This window comes from Eulemur rufifrons, chromosome 8 (assembly GCF_041146395.1).
Source record: "Eulemur rufifrons isolate Redbay chromosome 8, OSU_ERuf_1, whole genome shotgun sequence".
Classification (NCBI taxonomy): domain Eukaryota; kingdom Metazoa; phylum Chordata; class Mammalia; order Primates; family Lemuridae; genus Eulemur; species Eulemur rufifrons.
In genome coordinates this window covers 81,555,361-81,581,172 of record NC_090990.1, presented here as the reverse complement: position 1 = coordinate 81,581,172, position 25,812 = coordinate 81,555,361, and the positions used below count along the sequence as shown (strand labels likewise).

The following is a 25,812-nucleotide window of genomic DNA, read 5'->3' as shown; positions in this document are numbered from 1 at the left end:
CATAGAGCACCAGACAGAAGCTAGGAGGCATGCAGACCCAGGGAACCCGGGACAAGTCACAATGATGGTTTAGACAATATAATTCTCAGATCCTCTATCAACAGCAGAATAAGGTTTAAGACAGTATAAAACCGGCCAGATCCTCCAAGAAATGTAAGGAGCCCTGAAGGCAGGAAAATATAATCATAGTGATATTCATGTGCTGGGTGCTTTCTAAGTGCTGGGAATTATACAGATACAGTATCCTATTATCCTCACAACAATCCTATCAGGAAACACTATTACCATACCTATTTTGCAGATTTCAAAACTGACTCCAGAGGTAGAGTAACTGGACAAGACAACAGCTAGTAAGTGGAATTGAAATCCTATGACTGCTTTTCTCAGTAAGCTCTTTTAAGCCCACTGCTATGCTGCTGTGTAGCTGGCGACAGGCTCTTACCAAGACAGGCTGCCTTGGTAAAAGGCAGGAAAGCACCTCGGAGCAATGGGCCTGTTCGTGTGCTAGTCCCTTGCTTCTTCACCACCTGCAAATAGTGTTTCTGTGCGCAGTAGCAGGGTTCAATTCCCTCCTCCTCAGACCGGGAGAGCCATCTGGCTAAGGGCATTAGGTTCCCTTGCACGGGGAGTCGCAGAGAGTTTGGCAAGCGTGCACTTTGACCCAGGCGGGCTTTACGGTGGGCAGTTAGGGGCTACTGTTCCAGGGGCTGCTGCTCCAGGGGTGTTAGCCTGTGGAAATGGAAGAATACAGGTTTGTCTGGTGGTTCACCTGGGCATTGTCCCACCTGTTAGAGCCTCTGATCTCTGCCCTTTCTTCACCTGTAGTGAAACAGTCACTCACTAATCTAGTTACTCGCCCTAATATCTCACCGGGAACAGTGACCTCACCAAGCCCCTACCCGGAAAGCAGGGAGGGAGGGAGAGCGGCGGCAGCTGCCGCTGCGGAGTCTGGAGGAGCTGCAGGGGAGGACGCTGCCACCCACAGCCCCCGGGAGCTCACTGCAGCCGGGTCCCACAGCGCAGACAGGCAGCGGCTGGGCGAGCCCTGCCCACGTCCTGGGGCCGTGGTAGCCACAGGAGCAGGAAAAGAACCATGTTCCCAGGCTGCCCACCCCTCTGGGTCCTGGTGGTCCTGGGCACGAGCTGGACAGGCTGGGGGAGCCCAGGGGCCGACGCAGCGCAGCTAAGGCAGTTCTACGTGGCCGCTGAGCACATCAGTTGGAGCTACCACCCTGAGCCCACAAACCTAAGGTAACTCAGGTGTGGTGTCCGGGTGGGCTTCCCTAAAGAGGATAAGCTATTTCCCTTAGAGAACATTCCCTTTGCATTTCTGTGCATTTTTTCTTTTCATTTCAGTTAATCAAATACAACTAATAGGAGAGTACAATGAATGATATAAACTTGGTGGATGCTAATTTTGCCTCCAATAATATAGTTTATCATCCTGAGGGTATAGAAAACATTCAGTTTGATTGGTTAGGCACTTTCTTTTCAAGAGTTTGTTTTCAATACAGTTTTGTTAGTACGTTTGATTGTTGGTTTAATATATTGATTGATTCAAAAGTACCAGGCACTTAACTCCTTGTTAGCCCTTCCTGAGAACTCCTCATCCAGATTTTTAGTAGTCTAGTATTTTTATGGACCTTCTAGTTACATATTATTTATTCATTGTCCACCTAGTTTTATCTTCTACAGTCAGAGACGTACACCTTGTGTTTTATTAGAAGCAGATAACTGAATAACTATTGCCATATAATCTGTTGCTTTCTTACAAATGACTTTCAAAATATCATCAGTCCATGGAAGTATAACACTTTTGTACTTTCACCTTTTTTTCTGCTTCATCTTTGACTTATTTATGCTATTGAATGTGACTCTTCATTTTTTCTCACTCTTCATCACTTCCTGGGATATATATGGTTTACGCTGGCTATTGTGGTAAGTTCTATTAAAAGGCATATGTAACTAAGATAAACTCTAAGTCATACAAAACTCTATTTTTGAGTTGCAAACTGTTTTTTTCTAATTGAAAGTTTAAAAATAATACATGCCAGAAATTAACCAAATCATAGAGTCTATTTTTCCAGTTAATTATATTTTTAAATTTTCAGTGGTAAACCTCCTTGTGTGACTCATTTTTTTTTCACTTAACATCACAGTTTAAGTGATTGTGAAAGACATGTTCCTCTTTTATAATTACAAAAACAAGTGATCTGCCAAGAAGTAGTGTAATATTTTGAGACCTTTCAGTGAATGGCATTAACCTTTCTAAAAATTTCATTATAACTGGGTTATTTTGGAGGACATTACGTACCATGTTGATTTTATAATAATATGAAATACCTCCTTTTAAAAAATAATTATTTTAAATATTGTATTTCAAGGTTACTCCCACATTCTTAGGGAACTGTCATAAACTAAAACCTCAAAGAAAATATCAGTCTTTCCAACATTAATCTTGCCTATTCATGGATAGAACGTGAACGTGGTTGCTGAGTTTCCTGTAGCATGCTGTCTTTATGCTTGGGAGTTTGTTCTCTCTTCTGTGGTTGACACTGACAATGACATGCAGAATGCTGGAGGCAGAACCACAAAGGGCAAAGGTCTGATTCACATAGTGAGTCCACAGGGAGCCATGACTGGTCAACATGTCACCCCGTTCTGTGGCTGAGTTTCCAAGATTCTAGGAAGAATCACTCCTCTAATATTAATTATTGAGTCAAAACCATAGCAAGATATCCCAGGGAAGCTTTCAATATTGTTGAAAAGAGTCACTCCTCTAATATTAATTATTGAGTCAAAACCATAGCAAGATAGCCCAGGGACGCTTTCAACATTGTTGAACTTCAAATCATGTCATTTCTCCATAGTACTGTCAGATGAAAAATCTAATCTGTGTATCTGGCTGCTTAAACTTAAGAACATGTTCTAACTTATTCTGCCCCTAGAGCTCAATGATACTCACTAGGGGGATATCAACATAGACAACTCCATACTTTCCCAAAGTGTATTTTAGCTCAAAGCAGATATCTGTCCACTTATTTCATTTAATTTTAGCAGGACAATGCCTTTTAAAAGTAAAATATATCTGTTATTCTTGCTCCAGGTCTAGGGTAAACGCTTTCAAAAATTTCCTTAAGGAAACTTGTTCAATCATTCACATGTATGTATTAACATATTTAAAATATAAATATGTATATACATATTCCCTCTGGGGTTCTAGCTGTATATGATTTTGTTTTTATGAAAAAAATCTTTAAATAGTCATATAAATGGAAAATTTATCATGCATATTGTTTGAATTCATATCATCTTTAATTTTCTATTCAGATAGATTATTTTCCAATGGGAATTGTTTAGGTCAAATAGACATACCTCAGTATGCATACACAATATATACAGTAAAACATATTGGGAAACATACCTCTATTGAAATTACTCCACATGAAAGACTGGTTTTTCTTAGTAAAGATTTTATTTAACATCTATATTTCTTTCTTTAAAGATCTGGAGTAGGAAAGGAAAATTACTTTTGAATTGTACTAAAAAAGAGTAGATTAAAATGGACTTTCACATTAGGGACACTATCATGTAGAATCCTAGGATTCTTGGGTTCTAAGAAGTCATTTCATTATTTCCAACTTCTATGTTTTAACCTCCTACTTTCCCCCATACCCTTGTCACCAATATCCTTCCCAAGTAGTTGTCTAATTTCTACTTGAATGCTTCCAGTGACCGAGAGTCCCCTGCCTTCAATATCTAGCCATTCTAAAAGTACTAACTCATGCCTCCTTTAATTTTGCCCACAAATATTAACACAGTTCTTGTATCCCACATATTAACTTATGAGCATTACTAGAATTATAGGGTTTTTGCTCACTGGGAAAACCTGGAGGCTAAAGACCAACTTCCATTACATTTTGAAAGAAATATTACTAGCTAACATGTATTGAGTATTCATAATGTGCCAGGTCTACACTATTCACTGTTGCAAGGATGTGGAAGCAACCCAAGTGCCCATCAATTCATGAGTGGATTATTAAAATTTGGTATATGTATATAATGGAATATTACTCAATTATAAGAAATGACGGTGATCTAGCACCTCTTATATTTTCCTGGATAGAACTTGAGCTTATCCTATGAAGTGAGGTATCACAAGAATGGAAGAATAGGCTCCACATATACTCACCATCAAATTGGCACTAACTGAGCAACACTATGGTGCTCACACAGTAGTACTATTCTCCAGAGATTAGGGGGTGGGGGAGAGGGTAAACTCACAACTAATGGATGTGGTGAGCATTGTAGGGGGAAAAAGGCACACCCCAAATCATGGTTTGGGTGTGGCAAAGTCATAACATGTAACCAAAATGTTTGTACCCCTATAATATCCTGAAATAAATAAATAAATATATATAATGTGCCAGCTCTAAACCTCTTGCATGTATTAACTTATTTAATACTCACAACAATTCAGTGAGGGAGATTTTACTATGATTTCTATCTTACAGTTGTAGAAACTGAGCCACAAATGGACTAAGTAAGCTTTTCAAAGTTATGCAGTTAATAACAGATACAGGATTCAAACCCAGATTCTGAATCCACAGCCTGTGGCCCCAGCCGCTGTGCTACACAGAAGTCATGGCAAGTGCGGGTGATCTACCACTCTGATACGCCCTGGTTATGACTGGGCCACACACTCTGCATTAGGAAGCGGAACAGCCAGTGTGGTCAACTAATTTAGGTATTTGTAAGATATTTTTCCCCAGTTCTCTTCCCTTTCACCCTCATCTTTGAATCAAGGATAGGAATGATGTGCCCATCCATAGAGGCACAGAAGAAAGAGAACAGAAAAGTATCCCACCGCTCTCCCTGCTGCCCGCTCTCTGGATTCCCTTACCATGAAGGCAGTGGTTTTTTTACCTTTTTGAATCTTGGTTCCCCCATTTATCAACTATATCTCCTTGGACAAGTTAATCTTTCCCAGTCAGTGTTTTCATTTGTTTGTTTCTAATATGAATCCCAAGGCTTTTACCCCATTAGCCACTCTCGCCCCTCAGCTAGAAATAAGGTCCACCATATAGATAATTGTTTACAATGTTGCCCCATAAATTAAAACTATATTTGATTGATCAGTTAAAAAACAGCTCACACGTTTATTCGTAAAGGTTTTTGTCATATTTTTACTCAATTAAAATCTAAACCAAAAGTTTGGGTTCACACTATAATCTTGGGTTCTTTTTAGGAAATTGATTCTGAGAAGAAGTAATGGGGTAGCCCAACTTATGAAAGAGTGGTTAGCAAATAGAATATTCCTGAAAAGACCAATAATTATTTTGTTAGCTTTACTTATTGATCATATTTATAAAACACTGGGTTTTTGACATACAATAAAAATACTGGTATTCTACTGGAAGTTCGAAGATATGAGAGACCTACTTTTTTGTAATGTGAGAAGTAGATGTCAAATATACCTTTCAAATTAGTTTTTTGATTTTATTTCCAGTTTGAATCCTTTTGCAACTTCCTTTAAGAAAATTGTCTACAGAGAGTATGAAGCATATTTTAAGAAAGAAAAACCACGATCTAGCATTTCAGGTAGGCCTGAAATATATTTTTTAATAAGATAAATTTCCATGGATAGTTCGACATTCGTATGTATCTAAAATATGTACTTAGTGACATTTTATGTATGGTGTTGTTTTTAACAAATATTGGCTACATACTATGTGGGGGCCAGTGCAAAATGAAAACTCAGGGCCTCTTGTTCATATTATTGAGAATTTCAAAACAATGACTGCAACATGTTAAACCAAGCAGGGGCCCCTTCTGAGCATGGGGCCCTGTGAAATGGCACAGGTCACATGCCCATGAGGCAGTCTCTGTTTTTAACCTTGATCAAAATAGCAAAACAAAAACTCTTAAATGTTTGAATTTTTATTCATTCATCTAACAACTTAATTGAGTACCTGCTTTGGGCTGGGCATTGAACTAGGTTCTGGGGATGTAACAGCGGACATGACAGACTTGTATCCTGCCCTTATGGAGCCTGTGGGCTAATTTAATGAGCACAGGTGTGCCTTAACTGAATGATGTGTTTGCTTCCATCTGGCTCCCTAGGTTCATTCAAAGGAACTACTAGGTATGGCTGATTCTTCTGCAACTGCCTTTCCTATCTAGTCTCCTGTTTATTCAGTGTCATGTATAAAATGGCTATGACTTTTAAAGAAAATCTCTTCTTTTTTCCTCACTCTTCTGTTATTGAAGAGATGAGTTGACTGGGATCTAGGATCTTAATTATGATGCTGTATTTCACAGGGATGGTAGAGGCCATCACAGGAGAACTTCCTCCAGTTGGGTCCCTGTGTCAGTAATTCACCCATCCTTCCACCAACCAGGTGAAGACCTGCCATCTTCCCCAGACGCGTCCTTCCACCTCTCTTATTCATCCCAGTCTGTCCTGCCGTTTCTGATCTCCCTTTGCCTTCTATCTTTCCTCAACTGGGGTCTTCCCTTCGGTCAAAAATCAACAACAAAACAAAAATACGTTCAGGTTAACTCCTATCCAGAAAAAGAAAAAAAATTTCCCCTTGACCTTGCCTGCCTTTTTCTTTTCCTCCTTTCCTTCTCTGCCAGCTTTCTGTATGAGGATTCTATATCATTCTCTACATTTCTTCTCCTACATTCCTTCCCTAATCTGCTTCAATATGAGTGAGTCCACTGGAATCACCCTCACAAAAGGGCAAACGTGACCTCTGAGATGCCGGAGCCCATAGTTTCTTTTACCACTTGACATCACTAGGACATTTAATGCTCTCCCTTCTTGACTCTCTCTCTCTCTCTTCCTGGTTTTCCTAGTGCCACTTCCCCTGTTTTTCTTAGACTTCTCTTATTCCTTCTCAGTCTTCCCACCAGGTCTTCTCCCCCAGGGTTCCAACCCCTGCCCATAACCATGGCCTTCCCTACTACCCACCCAGAGGTCACTTCCTCTCTGAAGCTATAATAAATAACTCCCCTCTCCCACCAGCAGAATTAACTCTTCCCTCATCTGTACACTCCCAGCACCTTGAACTAATCTCTACCTTCTAGAGATATTGTAAGAATCAATTGAGTTAGTAAAAAGTAATTATTATATCATAATGCTAATACATAATAAGCACTCAATAAAAGTTAGCTATATTATTGTTATTATTGCTGTTGTTATCAATTATACCTCTATTAGATCATATATGTCATAGTACTGTGGATATCTATATATCTATATTTCTTTACTCATTTATACATTCTTTGTATATGCTCATTTATATATTCATTTAATTTTAAATAAATATGCATTTAAATATTCTTTTATTCTATTTTTTAATAATTATGTATTGAGAACCTACCTCATTCCAGGATCTGGGGATATAAAGGTGAATAAGGATGAACCCTGACTTCTAGGAGCCAACCAGCTATTAGGGATGACCTACAGGAAGACAAGCAATTACAGTGCAGTTTTAAGGAAGAACTATCATGAGGGTTCTATAATTGGACACAAGAGATCTATGTCCAGGCTGGTGGTCAGGAAAGTCTTTCTAAGTTGATAGCTGAAAAAAGACTAGGATCTTGGAAAGCCAAGTAGGGAGGTGGAGGGTGGGGAGGGAGATGCATTTTAGGCCAAGGAAGCAGTTTGTGTAAAGGTTTAGGGGTGAGAGAGTGTGGTTTATCTGGTGAACCATGACTGGATCAGCACAGCTGGAGTACAAACCTTGGGCAAGGAATTAACAAGAGATGCAGCTAGATGGGGATACAGGCCAGATCAGGGAGCCGTGTTGAGGCTTTATCTTGAGGAAGATAGGGAGTCACTGATGGGATTTAAGCAGGAGAAAGACAGACCCAGATTTGTGCTTTAGGAAGATCATTCTGTTCAAATGTGGAGAGTAGATCGGAAAAAGACAAGTCCAAAGCCAGAGAAGCTGGTTATGGAGCTGTTGTGTCAATCCGGGTAAGAAAGCAGCAGGGAAGCTGAGATGGAAAAAATTAGATGGAGTCCAAAAATACTTAGGAGCTAAAGTCAATTAAACTTGGTGACTAACTGGATGCAGATAATGAGGAAGAGAAAGAATTAGGATTGATGTCAAGGTTTCTGGTTTGAACAGGAGAGTGGATATGGTGCCATTCAGTGAGTAAGAAAATAGAGGAAAAGGAGAAAGTTTGTGACAGAAGGTGATGAGTTCAGATTTAGAGTTTAAAGTGTCTGTGAAAGATCTGCCTCAAGGTGTCAAATGAGCAGTAAGTATAGAAGTTCGGGCCTCAGGAGAGAGATCTTAGCTGGATATAAATATTTGGGAGACATCAGAACAAAGATGGTAAATGAAGATTCAGGAGGGTGTAAGCTCAGCCAAGGAGGGTGTGATGAGAAGAGAAGGCTGCAGACAGAGCTTGAAGGAGCAGCAAGGTCCAAGGGATCGGCCGAGAAAGAAAAGTCCACCAAGGAGTTTGAGAAAGTCTGTCCAGAGAAGCCAGGGGAAAGCTAGAGAATGTGGCACCCTGGAAGCAAAGGGTCAAATGCTACCAACAGCTAGTAATAGAAGGACCAACAGATGGTCTTTTGTTATGGAATAGTAGGGCAAGATCAGAGGTCAGGGTGTTAAGGAGCAAGCGGAAGGTGAGGAAATTGAAGCAGAAAGAACTTACAGCTAACTCTTTCCTGAACCTTGGCTTTAAAAGGGAGGAGAGACAGGGTAGCTCTGAAGGGGAATGAAGGATTTAAGAATACTTTGGCATTTTATTAAAAAAGAGAGACTTGGCCGGGCGCGGTGGCTCACGCCTGTAATCCTAGCACTCTGGGAGGCCGAGGCGGGTGGATCGCTCAAGGTCCGGAGTTCGAGACCAGCCTGAGCGAGACCCCGTCTCTACTAAAAATAGAAAGACATTATATGGACAACTAAAAATCTATATAGAAAAAATTAGCCGGGCATGGTGGCGCATGCCTGTAGTCCCAGCTACTCGGGAGGCTGAGGCAGTAGGATCGCTTAAGCCGAGGAGTCTGAGGTTGCTGTGAGCTAAGCTGACGCCACGGCACTCACTCTAGCCTGGGCAACAAAGTGAGACTCTGTCTCAACAACAAAAAAAAATAAATAAAAAAAAATAAAAAATAAAAAAGGGAGACTTAAAATATTTAAGAGAAGAATCCAATAAAAAAGGAGAAGATGAAGACATCTGAAAGAGGATAATTGATGGAACCAGACTCAGAAGCAGCAGGAAGTGCTGGGATTCAAAGCTTTCAGATTCAAAGTTTATCACAGTGGGCAGGGATTTGAAAGCTCTCCTGTCCACTATTGCAGTTTGTTCATTTTCATAGCTCCAGCTCCAAGCTTAGCATGTACAATGGATACTTAAGAACTTTAATTAAACTGTAGGTGGGTAAAGGGAAAATGAGCAGAGAAACATATTCACTAGCCCTGGGAAAAGAAGAATTGGGCAGGAATTTAGAGCTGTACCTTTTGTGGCTTTTGCCAAGTTAACGAAATTTTAATGCCATTGCTGTATAAGATATTGTGCTGAGTGCCATAAGAGATAGAAAGGACCAATGTCATACCGGAGACATTCAAGCACTAGGGAAGCATTGATAGTTTTTGAAGAGGAGAGTGCTGTAATCAAAGTCCTTGCAGATGATTAAGTTGTGCAGTGACTTCCTGATTTAATCTTATTAATTAGAAGTAGAACTTGATAGTTGGTGAGAAGAGCCTCTGATTTATGTTCCAGTCCTTTTCACCTTAAACATTACCTTTCTGTCAACCCCTATGTATCTCAGGGTGTATTTGTTTTATGTGAACCAAGGCATTTTAACATCCATTTTAATATAGCCCCTTCTTGAACTCCCAACGTTGCTTACTTATGACCCCTTGGTATCTGACTCATCTTTGCATCCCTGTGGTAGGGGATACAAGGAGGCAAGACTGGTGTGAAGGACAAGCCTTAGATTTTGATTGAGAAGATCTGGATTTGAACACTACCAATAGCTATGTGACTTCTCCCATTTCCCGGCCTAGTCCAGTGTCATTTGTACTTTTCCCCTGGTTCCTACGCCACCCATCTGGTGGGTATGAGTCTAGCTGAGGCCTGAATAAGTGATGGGCCTCAGTGCCACAGCATGAGCTATTGTTATAAGTTATTGTAATTGTGGTGGGGACTAGGCTGAGGCTGCAGGGCTGGGGGTCTGAAGAGGACTGTCCAACAAGGTTTGTGGACATGTGGACAGGTTGGGAGGCTGGGCACATATTCAGGAATCCTGTCTTGGGCTTTAAAATGGCTAGTTTTGAGTCTCTGCATCTTTTCAAGGAACACTCAAAATGTTTGTCTCCAAAGGAATTTTAAAATAGCTGCAAAAATGCACTGCCTTATGTTATGTAACGCGTTATTCACCTAAGAGCTGGATAAGCTGACCTCCTGCAGTTCTTTCTGATTCCACAACTGTACGCAATTGGGTACATGCTGCTCTGCTTTCCGCAGGCCCTGAGGTAGAGCATTCCTTTCTCCAATCCAGCTTTGGGCACTGAGGAGAGGGTGGGAGCGGTCTCAGGCCATCAGGCTGTTGGAGGAGCTAACAAGAACAACTCAAAAAACAGTTAGCTATGTGTTGCCAACATGTGTGAAGGTATTTGCTTTGCATTTATGAAAACATCTTTTTGTTTTGCCTTAATTCTGAAGAAGCAGGATGGGAGGCTGAATAAATACTCCAAACTGTCCATTGATGTAAGAGGTCTTATTAGGTTAAATAACCTAGGAGACTTATTCTTGGCATCTGGCATTTGCAGCCATGTGATACCAACAAACAAATCAACCAAGCAAGGGAACCATGGCAACCAAATGCAGCACACAATATGACAGGTTAGTCAGCATGCTGTTGGGCTCATTGGTGGCCTGGGCAGGTGAGAGTAGTCAGGGGGACTTCTAAGACTGAGGGCAGCAGCCAGAAGAGACAGGGTCAGCCAGTGGAGTCAAAAATGTCAGGAGCCAAAAAAGGTGTAGACCTCTGGACTATTCTAGAAAGGTGGGGGTTCTGAACCTGCCCTGTGGAAGGTATAGAGAAAGCTTTGGCTTAGGAGTTCAGAACTCTGAATTCTGATCCCACCAGTGCTACCGGATCACTGATGACCTTGGGCAAGCTGCCCTTGTCATCCCTCCCCACTTCCCAGGCTTTGTTAACCATCACTAAAATGAGGCTTGAACGGTGTGATCTCCACAGTCCTGTGCAGAGCTCACATGAAAACAAACAAAAAGCTTCAGGCACAAGATCAGTATAAACTCCGGGACTGGGAGTTCAGGGAAAGAATTAGGACAACTGACAACTGTGGGTGGAAAAATAGGAGCAGGGAAAGATAGGACCTCTGCCCCAGAGATCATAGTTTACCGTTGCTGCTATAACCAATTACCACAAATGCAGTGGCTTAAAACAACACAAATTTATTCTCCTATGGTTACACTTCTGGAGGTCATAAGTCCAAAATGGGTTTCGCTGGGTCAAAAATCAAGGTGTTGGCCAGAGCTGTGCTCCTTTTGGAGGTTCTAGGGGAGAATCGTTTCCTCGCCTTTTCTAATTACTAGAAGCATTCATGGGCTCATGGCCCCTTCCTTCATGTTCAAAGCCAGCAGAGTGGCACTTCCAGTCTCTTCCTGACTCAGATTCTCTTGCTTCCCTCGTATAAGGACCCTTATGATTACGTTGGGCCCATTGGCTAACCCAGGAAAATCTCCTCAGCTCAGATCCTTAATCTAATCATACAGGCAGAGTCCCTTTTGCCATGTAAGTAGCATATTCATAGGTCCCAGGAATTAGGACATTGGCATCTCTGGGGGTTGGGGGCATTATTCTGCCCATTACACCCACCAAAGCCACCCCCCCCCCATGTCTTCCATCTCAGACAACAGTGCCCTCATCTCCCCAAAGCAGAACCTCATCGGCCAACCATGGCAACTGATCTCCCTCATCCTCCACCCCATATCCAGTCCATCCTCAAGTCCTGACAATTTAACCTCCTAAACACATTTCTAATGTGTTCTTTCCTCATCAGCTTCACCACCGTAACCTTAATCTTAGGCACCAACATCTTTCTCCTGGAGCCTGTCTGTTCTCTCAACCTCCACTCTAGTTTCCCCTCAGATCATCCTCCACAATGCAGTCAGAGACTTCAAAAATAAAATACAGTCCATGTTGCACCCCTGAAGAAAACTCTTTAATGGCCTCCAGATGCTCTTAAATTAAAGGCAAAACTCTAAGAGGTTTACAAAGCCCTGCATGTGAACCTCTGCTGATGCCTTCAGCTTCACCTTCTGCCTCCCCCTCTTACCTACTACGCTCTACCTTCTCCATGACATCTGCTAGTTCTCTGAAAAGACCAAGTTTTCTGCCCCCTCAGGGCACTTGCACATGCCAATCCCGGGTCCTAGAATGCCCTTGCCCATTCCTCTGCCCCTCTGCCTTTGAACCTCAGTTAAAACACCAATTCCTCAGGAAAGCATTTCCCAACTCTGACTGCCTCGCTGCCTCCAAGACTAGACTAGATTCTTCTGTCAAATACTCTTCAGAGTACTCTATGCTTTTCTTTCATAATACTTGCCACAGTTTATAATTAAATATTTATGTGACCATCTGTTAAAAACCTGTCTTTCCTACTGTAAAACATATAAAGTTATAAAATTTTTCTAATTTTATAAACTCCATGAAGGTATAGAATGTATATATTTTACTTTTTTATACACCATATCAATTCTGATGCCTAGGAAATGTGGGCATTCAATATTTGTTGAATGATGAATGAATACAAGGTGGAAGTACAGTACAAAGAGGTGGTTTAAATCTCAGTGTCTAGAGTCAGACAGATTTAAGTTTAAATCATGGCCCTGCCTCTTATTGTTATAGTTGTGTGATATTAGGCAAGATATTTAGACTCTCTGGGGCTCAGTTTCCTCATCTATGAAATGAGGATCTTAGAACCTTCCTTAAAGATTTGTTGTGATGATTAATATAAGGATTTGCAGTGTTTGAATGCATTAAGGGTTGAAATAAATGAAAGCTCTATTATAATATCTTCACCACTGCAAATAAATGCTGTTGAACTCTGACTACTCTAACTTCCTTCTTGTGCTTCTATGACTCTTAATCGGCAGAAGCCAATCCCACAAGAGTTTACCAATGGCTTGGAAGTGAGACCAGTTGATCCCTGTCACCTGTCTGAAATGGGGCTTTATTCTCAAGCTTCAAAGGACACCAGCATCACCAGGGAGCATATGTTAGAGTCCAGATTTCCAAGCTTCATCTGCAGAGACTCAGATTCATTGACTCTGAGGTGGTACTAGGGAATCTGCATTTTAGTAAGACCCCAGATGATTCTGATACAGAGACTACAAGGACTACACTTTGGAAAGTTCTAGTACAGTCATCCCTTGGTATCCACAGGGGGTTGGTTCCAGGACCACCGACAGATACCAAAATGCAAGGATATTCAACTCCCTTATATAAAATGGCACAGTATTTGCATATAACCTATGCACATCCTCCCATATACTTTAAATCATCTCTAGATTACTTATAATACCTAACCCAATGTAAATGGTGTATAAATAGCTATTATACTATATTTTTATTTGTATTTTTTATTGTTGTATTGTTATTTTGTTGTTGTTACTGTTTTCAAATATTTTTAATCTGAAGTTCGTTGAATCCATGGATGCAGAACCATGGATACAGAGGTCCGATTATACGTACGATTACTCAAACTGATTCAGATATCAACCCTTTCCCTAATTCCCCAAACAGAATACATCCTTCATCCTCTCGGCCCTGCAGTATTTTGCCCGTATCTCAGCAGTAGCTGCTATCATACATCTATCTGCAGACCAGCTTGTGAACTCCTTCCAGATAGGGACTGTGTCTTATTCATCCTTGTAGCCCCAGAACCTAGCAGAGCACTTGAAATGTAGTAAGTGGAATCTCAGTCTTGATTTCTGCACCCCCAACCTGCTGTCCCTACTGTGTTCCCCACCATAGTAACTGATAACATCATTTACCCAGTTGTTTAGATCCAAAACCTTGGCGTCATCTGACTTTTCTCTCTGAAAAGCCACATCCAATCCATCAGCGAGTCCTGTTGGCTTTACCTACAAAAATGACAAGAATCCAGACACTCTCACCACCTTCCTGCTACATGTGCTGGCCCCGTACACCACTGTCTCTTTCCCATCTACCTGATCTCACTGCTTCTGCTCTTGTCACTACACAGACCATTCTCAACACAGCAGCTAAGATGAACTCTTCTCTTTTATTACAGGATGAACTTTTAATACATGTCAGACTACACCTCTGCTGCCCAAAGCTCCAGTGATTTCCCATTTCATTTAGAAGAAAATCTAAGCTCTCACAGTGGCCCACAGGGCCTTGCAGGCTCTGCACCCTCACCACCCACCTCATCTCCTCTCTCTTCTCATGCTGTTTTTCTTACTGTTCCTTAGATAAATCAAGCCCACTCCTGCCTTGAGGGCTTTTAACTCACCTCAGGAGCAGAGCACTGTGTGCTTTCCTCCCTCACTTCATTTAGGTCTCTGAGCTTCCCACCTCAGGGAGATCTAAAGTGGCCACTCCTTTACATCACCCTCTATCACTGAAAACTTGTCCTTCTCTTCTTAACCAAAGAAAGCCCTCTCTAAGGAAAGAGACTGGGTCAGAGCAGGCTGGACATAGTCAGAACTATTTCTCCTATTCTCTTGACTTCTTTTGGGTCCAGGCCAAATGTTTCTACCATCCTGTTTTTATCTGACTACATATAATGTAGAGTTAATAACTGGTAAAACCTTCCAGATTGAAGATAAACAGGTCAATGTCTGGGCCAGAAGTAATAACAGCAATCACTTTTGATGTTGTCTGTATGTTTTACTTACTTAGCAGCTGTGCCTTTGGTGATTCTGAATACAGACATAGTTTAAATCCTTGTTTTCACAGGACTTCTTGGGCCCACTTTATATGCTGAAGTTGGAGACATCATGAAAATTCACTTTAAGAATAAGGCAGACAAGCCCTTAAGCATCCATCCTCAAGGAATTAAGTACAGTAAATTCTCAGAAGGTAAGAGGAACTTAATATCCCTCTAACAAGGGAATGCACAACTCTTTAATACCAGTGCCAAACATTTAAAACTATATTGTTAACCATGTGTTATTAGAGAAAACTTCTTTATTGCAACTGCTAATTATAAAAATTGTTGCTGCTATAAGTTTTAAGAGAAGGAATCAAAAAGGTTCTGGAATCCTGTAGATTTCCATTTTTTACTGGGTTCTTGCTCCTTAATAGTTGGGTGGCAAGTTACCTAATCTCCCTCAATTCCAATACGTTCATCTTAAAATGAGAATAATAGTACACACATTGCAAGATGGTTTAAGGCAAGGTTCAGTAAACTTATCTGTAAAGAGCCAGATAGTAAATATTTTTGGCTTTGCAGGCCGTAGAATATCTGTTGCAGCTACTCAACTCTGCCTTCTAGTGCAAAAGCAGCCATAGACACTATGTAAGTGAATAAGCATGGCTGTGTCCCAATAAAACTTTATTTACAAAAACAGGCAGCTGGCTGGATTTGGCCCATGAGCCATTGTCATAGTGACATAGGACTAGCCTGACATAAGCTAACCTGGCACATAGATGACACTCATTAAGTGGTGTTTGTGGGGGTGATCCCAGAAGTAATGTTGGAATTTTGGACATACTGATTAAGGTCATAAGCTTTGAGGGCAGACTTAGGTTCAAATTTTAGCTTTATCATTTCTGGTTCTATGACCTTAGCATCTCGGAGCCTCAGTTTTCTTAGCTATAAAATGGAAATGGTTATGCCCACCCATGAGATTGCTGGAGGATTAAATGATATTATTTAGGTAGTGTATTAAACATGGTTCCTGATAAGCCCTCAATAAATAGTGATGATAATAATGATGACAATGATGGCAATGATCATAAAGATGATGGTGATGAAAGTTACTGCATCAACCACTGGATAGTAAGTACCTGTTGTTAATATTGTTTTAATTATTCCCATTATGCTGATGATCAGTTCATAATAACCCTGGTAGAGTTCCGTCAGGCACTGGTATAAAAAATGTATCCATACTCTCATAGTTGTTGGTATAATAACATTTTTAAATAACTTCAAACTTCTCATGGTTCACAAATATCCTTCCTTCTCCCACATGTTCCAGCCATCATCCCTTTGCAGAGAGAATTGAGTAGGAGGGTGGTTTACAGTAGAGGTTTTGGAACTAGACTGACAGGTGCAAATCCTGGCTTGGATACTTACTACCTATGTGACTTGTGGGAAGTTATTTAACTTCTCTGTGCCTGATCTTTGTCATCTGAAAAATGGGGATAATAATCATATCTATCTCACCCAAGTTTGTTGTCATGAAATCTTAGAATAATACCTAGAATATCATAAGCACTCAATAAATATTATCTGTGATAGTAAAGATGATTCTTCAATCAAAATGTGTTCAAGTAATTTAATATTTATCTGAAAACTTGTTAGTTAGAAAGTGATTTTTACATTTGTTATTCCCATGTAAATTGTTGTCAAACTCATTCTGCCTAAGGTATGAGTGTCTGATAATAGGTTGGCGAATTACCTTCCCTGAGAGTATTTGCATTAGCACTTTATCTTTGGCTTGAGGAAAAACAATGAAGCATTAATTGTGAAATTTCAGACACCTTCAAAAGCGAATTTGGTAAGACTCTGGGCAAGACAGTGTGCACAGGAGTTTCTCCTATGTTCCTAAAATCATACAGTGACGTAATGAACAACCACCTAACCTGCTTAATGAGGCTTCCAGATGATTGCACAGTAGTTTAGCAATATAGAACAGGAGAGGAGAAATCCCCAAATGTCAAAATGTCACAAGCAGGTTTCATTTTAAATAAGCGAAAAAGAGTTGTGGACTTTGTACCCAAGCTGAGCTGTTTGCACAGTGAATGAACTTTGCAACATTATCCCTTTTCCTTTACTGTTTATTTGTCCCTATATCCCCCTATGGCCAGCAATCATTTATGAGCAATTGCTGAAAATCCTCCCACTCCTTCCACTGGAGATCTGATTATTGGTATACAATATTGCCTCTGGTCCCATGAATCTAAGAAAGGTAATATATATTGGAAGGAAAAGTAAATTTTTTCTCAGAAATGAGATGCAAATCTAGTAAGTAGATAGTGTCCTTCGTGGAAAAAGACAAGTCTTCTGTTCATTTTACCGTGCTCTCTGCGTTAAAATAAAACATCCTCTTCTTCATGTCTGACACTCACCCTCCCAGATAGCCTCCCTCTACGGTTTGAGCTACTTTTTCAGGAGTGGGAATAAACTAACTCCATGCTGAACTAGCTACATGAAAATCCAGATTTCTCTATCTCAAAGGTAGATATTTAAGATGGTAGGGGATTGAGATAATATGCTTGAGAAACCACAACGATACATATGACAAGACTGGGTAGTCTTTTTTGACAGGATGGGCAAATCATGATTTGTAAAAACAATTATAAGGGCATTTCCTTTAATAATGTAATTAATAAGAATATGTCTTTAAAGCAGGAAATAAAATATCTGCAACCGTACCTAATCATTTTATAACATTTTATTACTAAAAGAGTTTCAATTTGAGGTTAAATTTTCAGAAACTGTAACTAGCATGTATTGAACTGTTTAATTGTAACACCACCTCTTTGCATAAATTTTGTTGTTCAATAAGATTTTCAAAGCTGTTTTGGTCAATTGCCTTTAAAAAGCTTATTTCGTAGTAAATTTAATATTCTTTTATTTGATTTACATTCTCATATTTTAAATGTATTCTACCACAAAATTAGCTCTGTCATATTTAGCCATCTGCTGGTAAGCCAACTCTCTGAATAAAACATGTTTGCCACCAGAGATTGTTCCTTGCATCTAAGTGTTGCCAAATTCTCCACCTGAAAACTTAGTCTTCTAGATTTTTCCAAAACATTCTATGCTTGACATAACGTAGGTGATTATATTTTTCAGTTTTCATCTGAATACTTTGGCCTTCTATAGACACTTCCTTGAACATATGATAAACATCTGAAACAAACTGTAATAGCTACTATAATAATTCTCATAAATCACAAATATGTGAGCTCCCCTTCCAAAGAGACTTGCAAGACCTGTGCAATGGAATCAAGCTCTTTACAAAACATTAATTGCCCATTGCCTAAATTGTAGCTTCTAAAAGAATGTTCTGAATCTTCGAATGCACTGAAGCATTCACTAAGTTTATTAAATGGAGAGGAAAAGAGTTTTTCACAAAAATAAGTAACAAAGGAAGATTTACTGAATGAGCATCCTAATGGATAACCAAAAAGTCCCTTTATGTAACTTTGCTTTCCCAAAGCTTGTACATACCATTTTATATTTAAAAAAAATACTTAGAGCCTTTTGGCAAATAATTATACCTCATGACAAGAGTAAACAAATTACAAAGCTGACTATCGACTGAGCAGGAAACGAACAGAACAGAGTAAATATAAAATGAAGGGCTATTCTTGTGTACAGAATTTATTCTAGCAAGAAGCTGAACAAGGACTTTTTGTGCTCTAGCACAATAGTCGTCCCTGTCCATTTCCCCCTCTTTTCAGCTTAGATTTTTAACTTTTTATTTTGATTACAAAGTCAAAATCAGATTCACCAAAAATGTATTTCATAAATGTTGCCCCTAAATAGCTGTTTATAGTTCATATATTATGTAGGTTGCAAAGTCAAAGATGCAACATGCCAGTTTTATTCTAGACTAAAGGTAAAATAATTTGAAGTGAGAAGAATAAAAGCATTGTTAAAATTATCCCCCAACTATCTCATTAGTAGTCCTCACTTAGTATAATTACAGAATAAACTCCATGTGCAAATCTATATTATTCACTGTTTGTTTTTTGTTTTTTTACCACGTTCCCTATCATCCAAAACACTATTTGTTTTAAGATGCCCATAATTCACCTTTTAGTAGTAAGCTTAATTAAAATCATTCATTTCATTATTTGAAATTTATCTTACATTTAATTGACAGGTGTATGTGAAATTCTGAGTAATTTACCTTTTTAAACTACATGGACATTAATTTGTGTGACTAGAGCAACCTTTCACTGTCCACATGTATATCAAAACCTCATGTTGTACATATACAATCATTTTTTTAAAAAAAACTAGGTGTTAAAATTAACCTAGGTGTGAAACACTGACCATTTACAAATAATTTTGATATCATTAGAAAATCAGTCACACTGCTATATCTAGCACAAGAGTTGTGGCATCTCAGGTAATTCTTAGATATTTATTTTGTTTGGTCCTCATTGCAGATGAACACTGTGTTCTGTGGCCTCTGCACTGAGCGACCCTAGCAGAAGTCTAGAAATAAAACCCATCACAACAAGGACACCAGCATGTGCCCTAGCGTTGATTAGGCTGAGCCGCTCAGGAGCTCAGGCTGTGTCTTCTTAAATTTGCAGCCTGGCACTTAGCACAGAGCCTGGAACACAGTGGATGATGATGTTGTTCATCACTGCTGAACTGAGGGACTGAGGACTGATCAGAAAGCAGGGACTATGCCTTATTTTCCCCTTGCTCTAAAATTTCTTGATTTTGCTGGTAATTATGAGCAGTTACCTTGTCTTAGCAGTTTTTATAACCTTTAGAATAGATACATCACTGCAGTGGACTGGATGTTGGTGTCCTCACAAATTCATATGTTGAAATCCTAACCCCCAATGTGATGGTATTAGGAGGGGGGGACTTTGAGAGGTATTTGAGTCAGGAGGGTAGAGCCCTCAGGATGGGATTAGCACCCTTATAAAGGGACCCCAGAGAGCTCTCTTGCCTTTTTCTGCCACGTGAGGATACAAGAAGACGGCAATCTGCAACCTAGAAGAGGAACCTCACCAAAACCCAGCCATGCTGGCACCCTGGTTTCAGACTTGCAGCCTCCAGAACCAGGAGAGCTCAATGCCTGTTGTTTACAAGTCACCCACTCTAGGGTGCTTTGTTATAGTGGCCCAAACCAAGACAGTCACCAATTTCAATCTTTCTCACATGTGTTACAAGAACTCCAGATCACTTAAGATATATCTTAACCAAAGTAAAACATAAAGGAAAGAGGCTGTATTAATTGTGAAATGGCTGGGAAAGGAAACACTTAACCAAAATGCTAAAGCACATTCCCACAGACCACGGCGGCATTTGTTAGGAGCCAGGCATTTTACATATATTTTCCAGTCCTCATAATCCATCAAAAGGATAATGATATCTCTACAAAAAGGATTATATTATCTTAAATTATGAATGATAAAACAGAAGCTAAAAGGGATGTTAAGGAACTTTCCGGAGATCTGAATGATAAGAAAGAGCCAGCCATGCAAAGACTTTAAGGGAAAGTGTTTCTGGCAGAGGGAACAGCAAAAGCAGTGGTGGAAATGGGCTTGGTTGTTCAAAGAACAGAAAGAGCCAATGTGGCCGAAGTGAAATGAACGAACAGGTGTGACATGTCAAAGAGGCCTTGGTAAAGGAGTCTGGGGCTCCAGTGAGAAGTTTGGACTTAAAAAAGGCATTTGGGAGTCCATAATAGTCAGCTAAGAGTTCTTGGATTCTTGGTGGTTTGTTCAAAGCTAATACTTGGCTAGAACAGAAACATGTGAGGATAAAAGAAGATGTCCATCTGCAAAGCAGGAACAGGGCCCTCACCAGACACTGGATCTGCTGGCACCTTGATCTTGGACTTCCCAGCCTCCAGACTGTGAGAAATAAATATTCGCTTTTCAAACCAAAAAAAAAGAAAGGAAGAAACTTTCCCAAGTTCACACAGTTAGCAAGTGATACAACCAAGACATTACAACTCTGCTCCCACAGTTCATGTACTTTCTCCCATGGTTTAGCAGGAAAAATACCATTAATCATGTCATCTCATAAATATTTAATTATAAACTGTGATGAGTGCTGTAAAAAGAAAAACAAAAAACATGTATCACAATCAGAGATCAAGGAAGGTATAAGCTGACATTTATTCTGACATCTGAAAGATGATCGAGCATTCATCCAGAAACAGAAAGGGAGGAAGAACTTCAAGTGTTATCTCTTACCCTGCAAAGAACATCACAGTTTGTCCTTTCAAGAGCTTGTGAAGGCAGCGGAAAGAATATCATTTTCTACTATACAAACCCCCTATGTTTTAGTAGTTGGATCAATGGAAGCTTCATGTCTAGAAACATGATTTTTTAACTTCACAAGGCCATGTAGCATGAAACGTTGAATAAGGACTGGCGTACTTGATTCAGGATCATGCAACTCAACAACTAGCCATGCTAGTTCCAGCTCATACACGAGATTGACCTGAGAGGGCAGCTCTCCTTATCAGTCCTGTTTGTGCTTTGCTACCAAAGCTCTTTTGTAACTTTTCAGAGATAATGCTCCCTGTTTATCAGTGGAGTCTCTTCCTCATAAACTTTTTTTCCTCCTTCTTTAGATTAGAATAATGTTGTAACTCATTATTTGTGAGTTATTTAAGCTTTTATCATTTCTCAGCCTCTGATAATTTTAACAATTAAATCCTCTTTATCATCAAAGTGAAAGTTCAGCCTATAGGGCATGTCGTTTATCAGTGTCAAGCCATTTTGGAGGAGGGAAAAAAAGACACAACAGAGTCCAATGTTAAGCTTTACCCTAATGCAATGGTCACAAGCTCAGATGCCTAAAGTAGCCAGGCAAGTGATTCAATGAAAAAGTGGGTCCAGTAAGGGACTGGTGATCAGAAAGAAGAAGAGAGCAGCCAAGACCCAGGTCCAACCAAATTCTATGCAGGAGTTTGGTCCTATTGTTATCAGATCTCCAGGGTTTTTCTTTTTTGTGTTTTTGTTTGTTAAAGAGAAAACAATAATCCAGATTCTTAGATAATATCTCCAGATTTTTAATGTTGGCATTTAATTTGTTTTAATACCATGCAATCCTAACAAAACACACTTAAGAGCTATGACTTGGTGACCTTGGCTTTAGCCCACATGACCTTGAATCTTAGGAGTGCAACAAATATTCATTAAGCATCTTCTCCACTCTCATGTTCCATGCTTCTCCAGCTACTGTGGAAGGCACCAGAGCTACTAGACAAAGACAATCTAGCACTTTCCCTTGAGGAGCTCACACTCTGGTAACCAAAATATGCAGGATGTAAATATTATAATCTATTAGGAGAAAATGAAATTCATGATATAATCTCATAAACAATTACAAATTGTGTGGAGTGCTATAAAAGAAAAAATATGTAGCAGAATTAGAGATAATGGAAAGAGTAAGCTGACATTTAAGTTGACATCTGAAAGATGAGCACACATTTATCAAAAGGTAAAAAAAGGAGGAAGAGTGCTCTAGGCAAGGGGAATATATCCACAAAGACTGTGAGGTAGGACAGAACTTGGTATGTCTGGGGAACTGACAGGGGGCCCGAGTGACTGATACATAGTAAACAAGGGAAAGAATCACACATGATAAGACTGGAGAGAGAAGTAGGGGTAAATCATACATGGACTTGGGGTCCATGTTAAGGATTTTGTGAGATAAGTAAATCTAGATATACCTACTCCACTTTTGCATCTGATGGCTTCCATGTTCAGAACCTCATGCAGTACAATAATGCACATCACTGCAGTACCTGAATGCCCCATTGATGAATGTATGTGCCTTTTTCCCCACTCCTACCTGGAGAGCCCAAACATATGCTGATGCCATGCAAACTCATGCATAGTGTTTTGAGTGGAATAGATTTTCCAAAGAGGTGGTGGGGGAAGGTACAGTTAAACAAGGGAAGCTGATTTTGCTGCAATATAAAAATAGTTCATATGGAAATTTAGCATCTCAGACTTTGGCTTCTGAACATGAGGGACCAGATTTATCCTTTTTCTTAACAACTGCCAGGCAAACAAAATATATAAAACAAAAGTTTTCAGACATGGAATGACAGGCAAAAGAGTGACGTATGAGAGAAGAGTAACAAACCAGGTGGGCCCTATGAGTATCCAACTTCAGTGCTTCAAGAGAGTTTCCAAGGAATAGCATAAGGATGGTCAGCTCAGTCTCTGTGAGTTGAGAAAACAGAGTTTGGACTTTAGAGAAGCCAAAGTGGCTGGAATTCTTAACTTGTAAGGCAGAGTCCTAAAGAGGACCCTGGAAAATTAATTTGCTAAACAGTAATTTACAAGTAACATTTCTTATTCTTCCCATCATCATGGTATCAACAACTTTATAACTACATGGGCATAGACGTAGATATATATGAATCTTTCCAAATAATAAAGGTTCACTATGGAAAGGTATGTACATCTCTAGAGAGCTTACCTTAGTTTCCCCCAGATTTAAGGGTGGTGAAAAAGTAGTCCTTAGAAACTGCCCAGTTGTCTTCATGGCTTTTACTTCTCCAGGTGCTTCCTACCCTGACCACACATCCCCTGTGGAGAAGATGGATGATGCAATAGCTCCAGGCCAAGAATATACCTATGAGTGGATTATTAGTGAGGACAGTGGGCCTACCCACGACGACCCTCCCTGCCTCACACATATCTATTATTCCCATGAGAATCTGGTACAAGACTTCAACTCTGGGCTGATTGGACCTCTGCTGATCTGTAAAAAAGGTAAAAACAACAACAATAACAAATATGGTTGGAGTTCTATAATGAAACGAGGCTTGTGAGCATCTTGACAACTTCTTGTACCTCAAGCAGAGGAAGAGGGTGCAGAAACCAGATCATTGTTTGACAAGAGAAAAAACACCTGATATTTGAGGGCTTGGATCCCCCTTTGTTCCTTTTAATTCTTCCTTAATCTCAATCCTGAAGCTTCTCCCAAATAAATTCCTGTTTGAGAATATGTTCTGACGCCAGGCTTGTATGATCTGTAACATTTACCTCAAGGACAAAGTCTTTTTGAAAGTGCACTGTCCTATATTCTGCTGGGATAGCTCTTGGAAAGAACTTTTGCTAACATACCTGACATATCTGAGGTTTGGGCTGGTAATTTGGTCTATAAATACATGAAACTCCAGCTTCCTTTCTCATAAACAAACTGAACACTTTGGGTGGTGGGTTTCACGCCTGCTCAACTGGCTTTATAAGGAATTGTATTGGCTGGGCTTTTTACGGGGAAGCTTGGATTTTACCCCAAGAGAATTCAGGTCATCTTTCGTTAAAACAAGCAAACAACCACAATGAACTGTACCATGGAAATAATGTGATGGACTCACCACCACACAGACCATATCCACATACCTTCCTGATGTATTTATCCATTATACAAATACAGTTTTTTCATTGCCCGGTATATAAAAGATACTGTGATGGCACCAAAAAAAACTTAAAACTTATAAAAGGCTCTTTTTTCATTTTACTATCAACATAATTTTTTCCTCATATGAGAATGGATTAATCCTGGTACTTCCAACCAGTCCTCTAGTGCTCCATTTCACATACAAACAAGATGACAGCATTAAACTTGAGGTGTAATGCTTTTACCAACTCAGCTAAGGTACCTACATGTTGGCCTATTGAGACTGGAGGAAACAGATCCTTTTACAGAGGCTTGACAGTCATCAAATGGTTTCTTTCTGCACCAGATAAAATTTACCTGTAAAGTTCTGTTCTCCAAGGCTACAAGGTGCCAAAGAAAACAATACGGCACCAGAATTTTAATAACCCTCCAACCATGTCACTCGATAAAGATGCTGTTTTTAAAAATAAGAACTACTTCAAATTGATATCATTGTGATTGGTTGCTTGTCCTAAACTCTCTGTTATCTAGGAAAGCTGATGAGAGTATTCTACCTGGGATGCTATTAAAAACATGTATTTTCCTTCACAGGCACCCTAAGTGAGGATGGGACTCAGAAGATGTTTGAAAAGCAACTTGTGCTACTGTTTGCTGTGTTTGATGAAAGCAAGAGCTGGAGCCAGTCATCATCACTAATGTACACTGTCAATGGCTATGTGAACGGGACGATGCCAGGTAACACATGGGCCAAGCACCATCAACAGCAATAGAATCATTAGTACCTTTGGTCCTGTTGTTTTCTGCAAAGCACTAGGGAAGTTGACCAGACACACTGTTTTGCAACTCCTTATCAGAAAGGTAATGTAATCCAGTGCAGTAGTTCTCAAGATTTTGTCATCTTTTTTTTTTAAAAAAAGTAGAAAATACAACAGACAAATTAGAAGCTATGCAAGAGAAGGAATGTACAGCCTTCTTAGGTGTAGTGCTCTGAGTGGGTTTCACCTTGGCCTGCACCTCCAAAAAGACCTCCAGGATATCAGCTCAGTCTCTCTCTATTAGCCCTGTGGTCCCTACTATATGGTGACCATGCCTCCTTCTACTGAAGTTCAAGGTCAATGACTAGCAGGAAGGGTTGGCAGGAAGAATGCACTGAAGACACTTGCAGTGAAGATGAACAGGAGATCAGGAGTAATCCCCAAATATACACAAAAATACTGCTAGCATTTCAAAAAGTGATGAATGAGTAATATTCAATGGCATGGAGGATGTTTTCTCTTTCTATTTGCATGCAGACTCTTGTGAGAAAGTAAAGTCATAGCAACTGTTAAAATGAAAAACAACTGACTTCCACCTAGACCACATCACTTCTATTTAATACTCGTCTCTGGTAGAACTGACTTATAACTAATGCTCCGGGTTATATGGCACCAGCCTGAGGGAAAAAAATGGAAAGATGAAAATATCACTTTATTAATACACAAACCATATTTGT

The 25,812-nt window shown here is 39.8% G+C and overlaps 1 protein-coding gene across 2 annotated transcripts in view; it reads left to right on the top strand.

Annotated features, from left to right (window-relative positions):
- The first annotated feature begins 919 nt into the window (after positions 1–919).
- F5 (coagulation factor V) overlaps positions 920–25,812 on the top strand; it is a 67,088-nt gene continuing 42,195 nt past the window's right edge. Inside the window, exons 1-5 of one of the 2 annotated variants that reach the window (XM_069480207.1) lie at positions 920–1,251; positions 5,510–5,601; positions 14,984–15,106; positions 23,477–23,689; positions 24,912–25,055. In XM_069480207.1, the coding sequence (XP_069336308.1) occupies positions 1,094–1,251; positions 5,510–5,601; positions 14,984–15,106; positions 23,477–23,689; positions 24,912–25,055 (730 nt within the window). In that variant the 5' untranslated portion in view covers positions 920–1,093. The remainder of the gene's footprint in view (positions 1,252–5,509; positions 5,602–14,983; positions 15,107–23,476; positions 23,690–24,911; positions 25,056–25,812) is intronic. The other variant, XM_069480208.1, reaches the window with a different exon arrangement.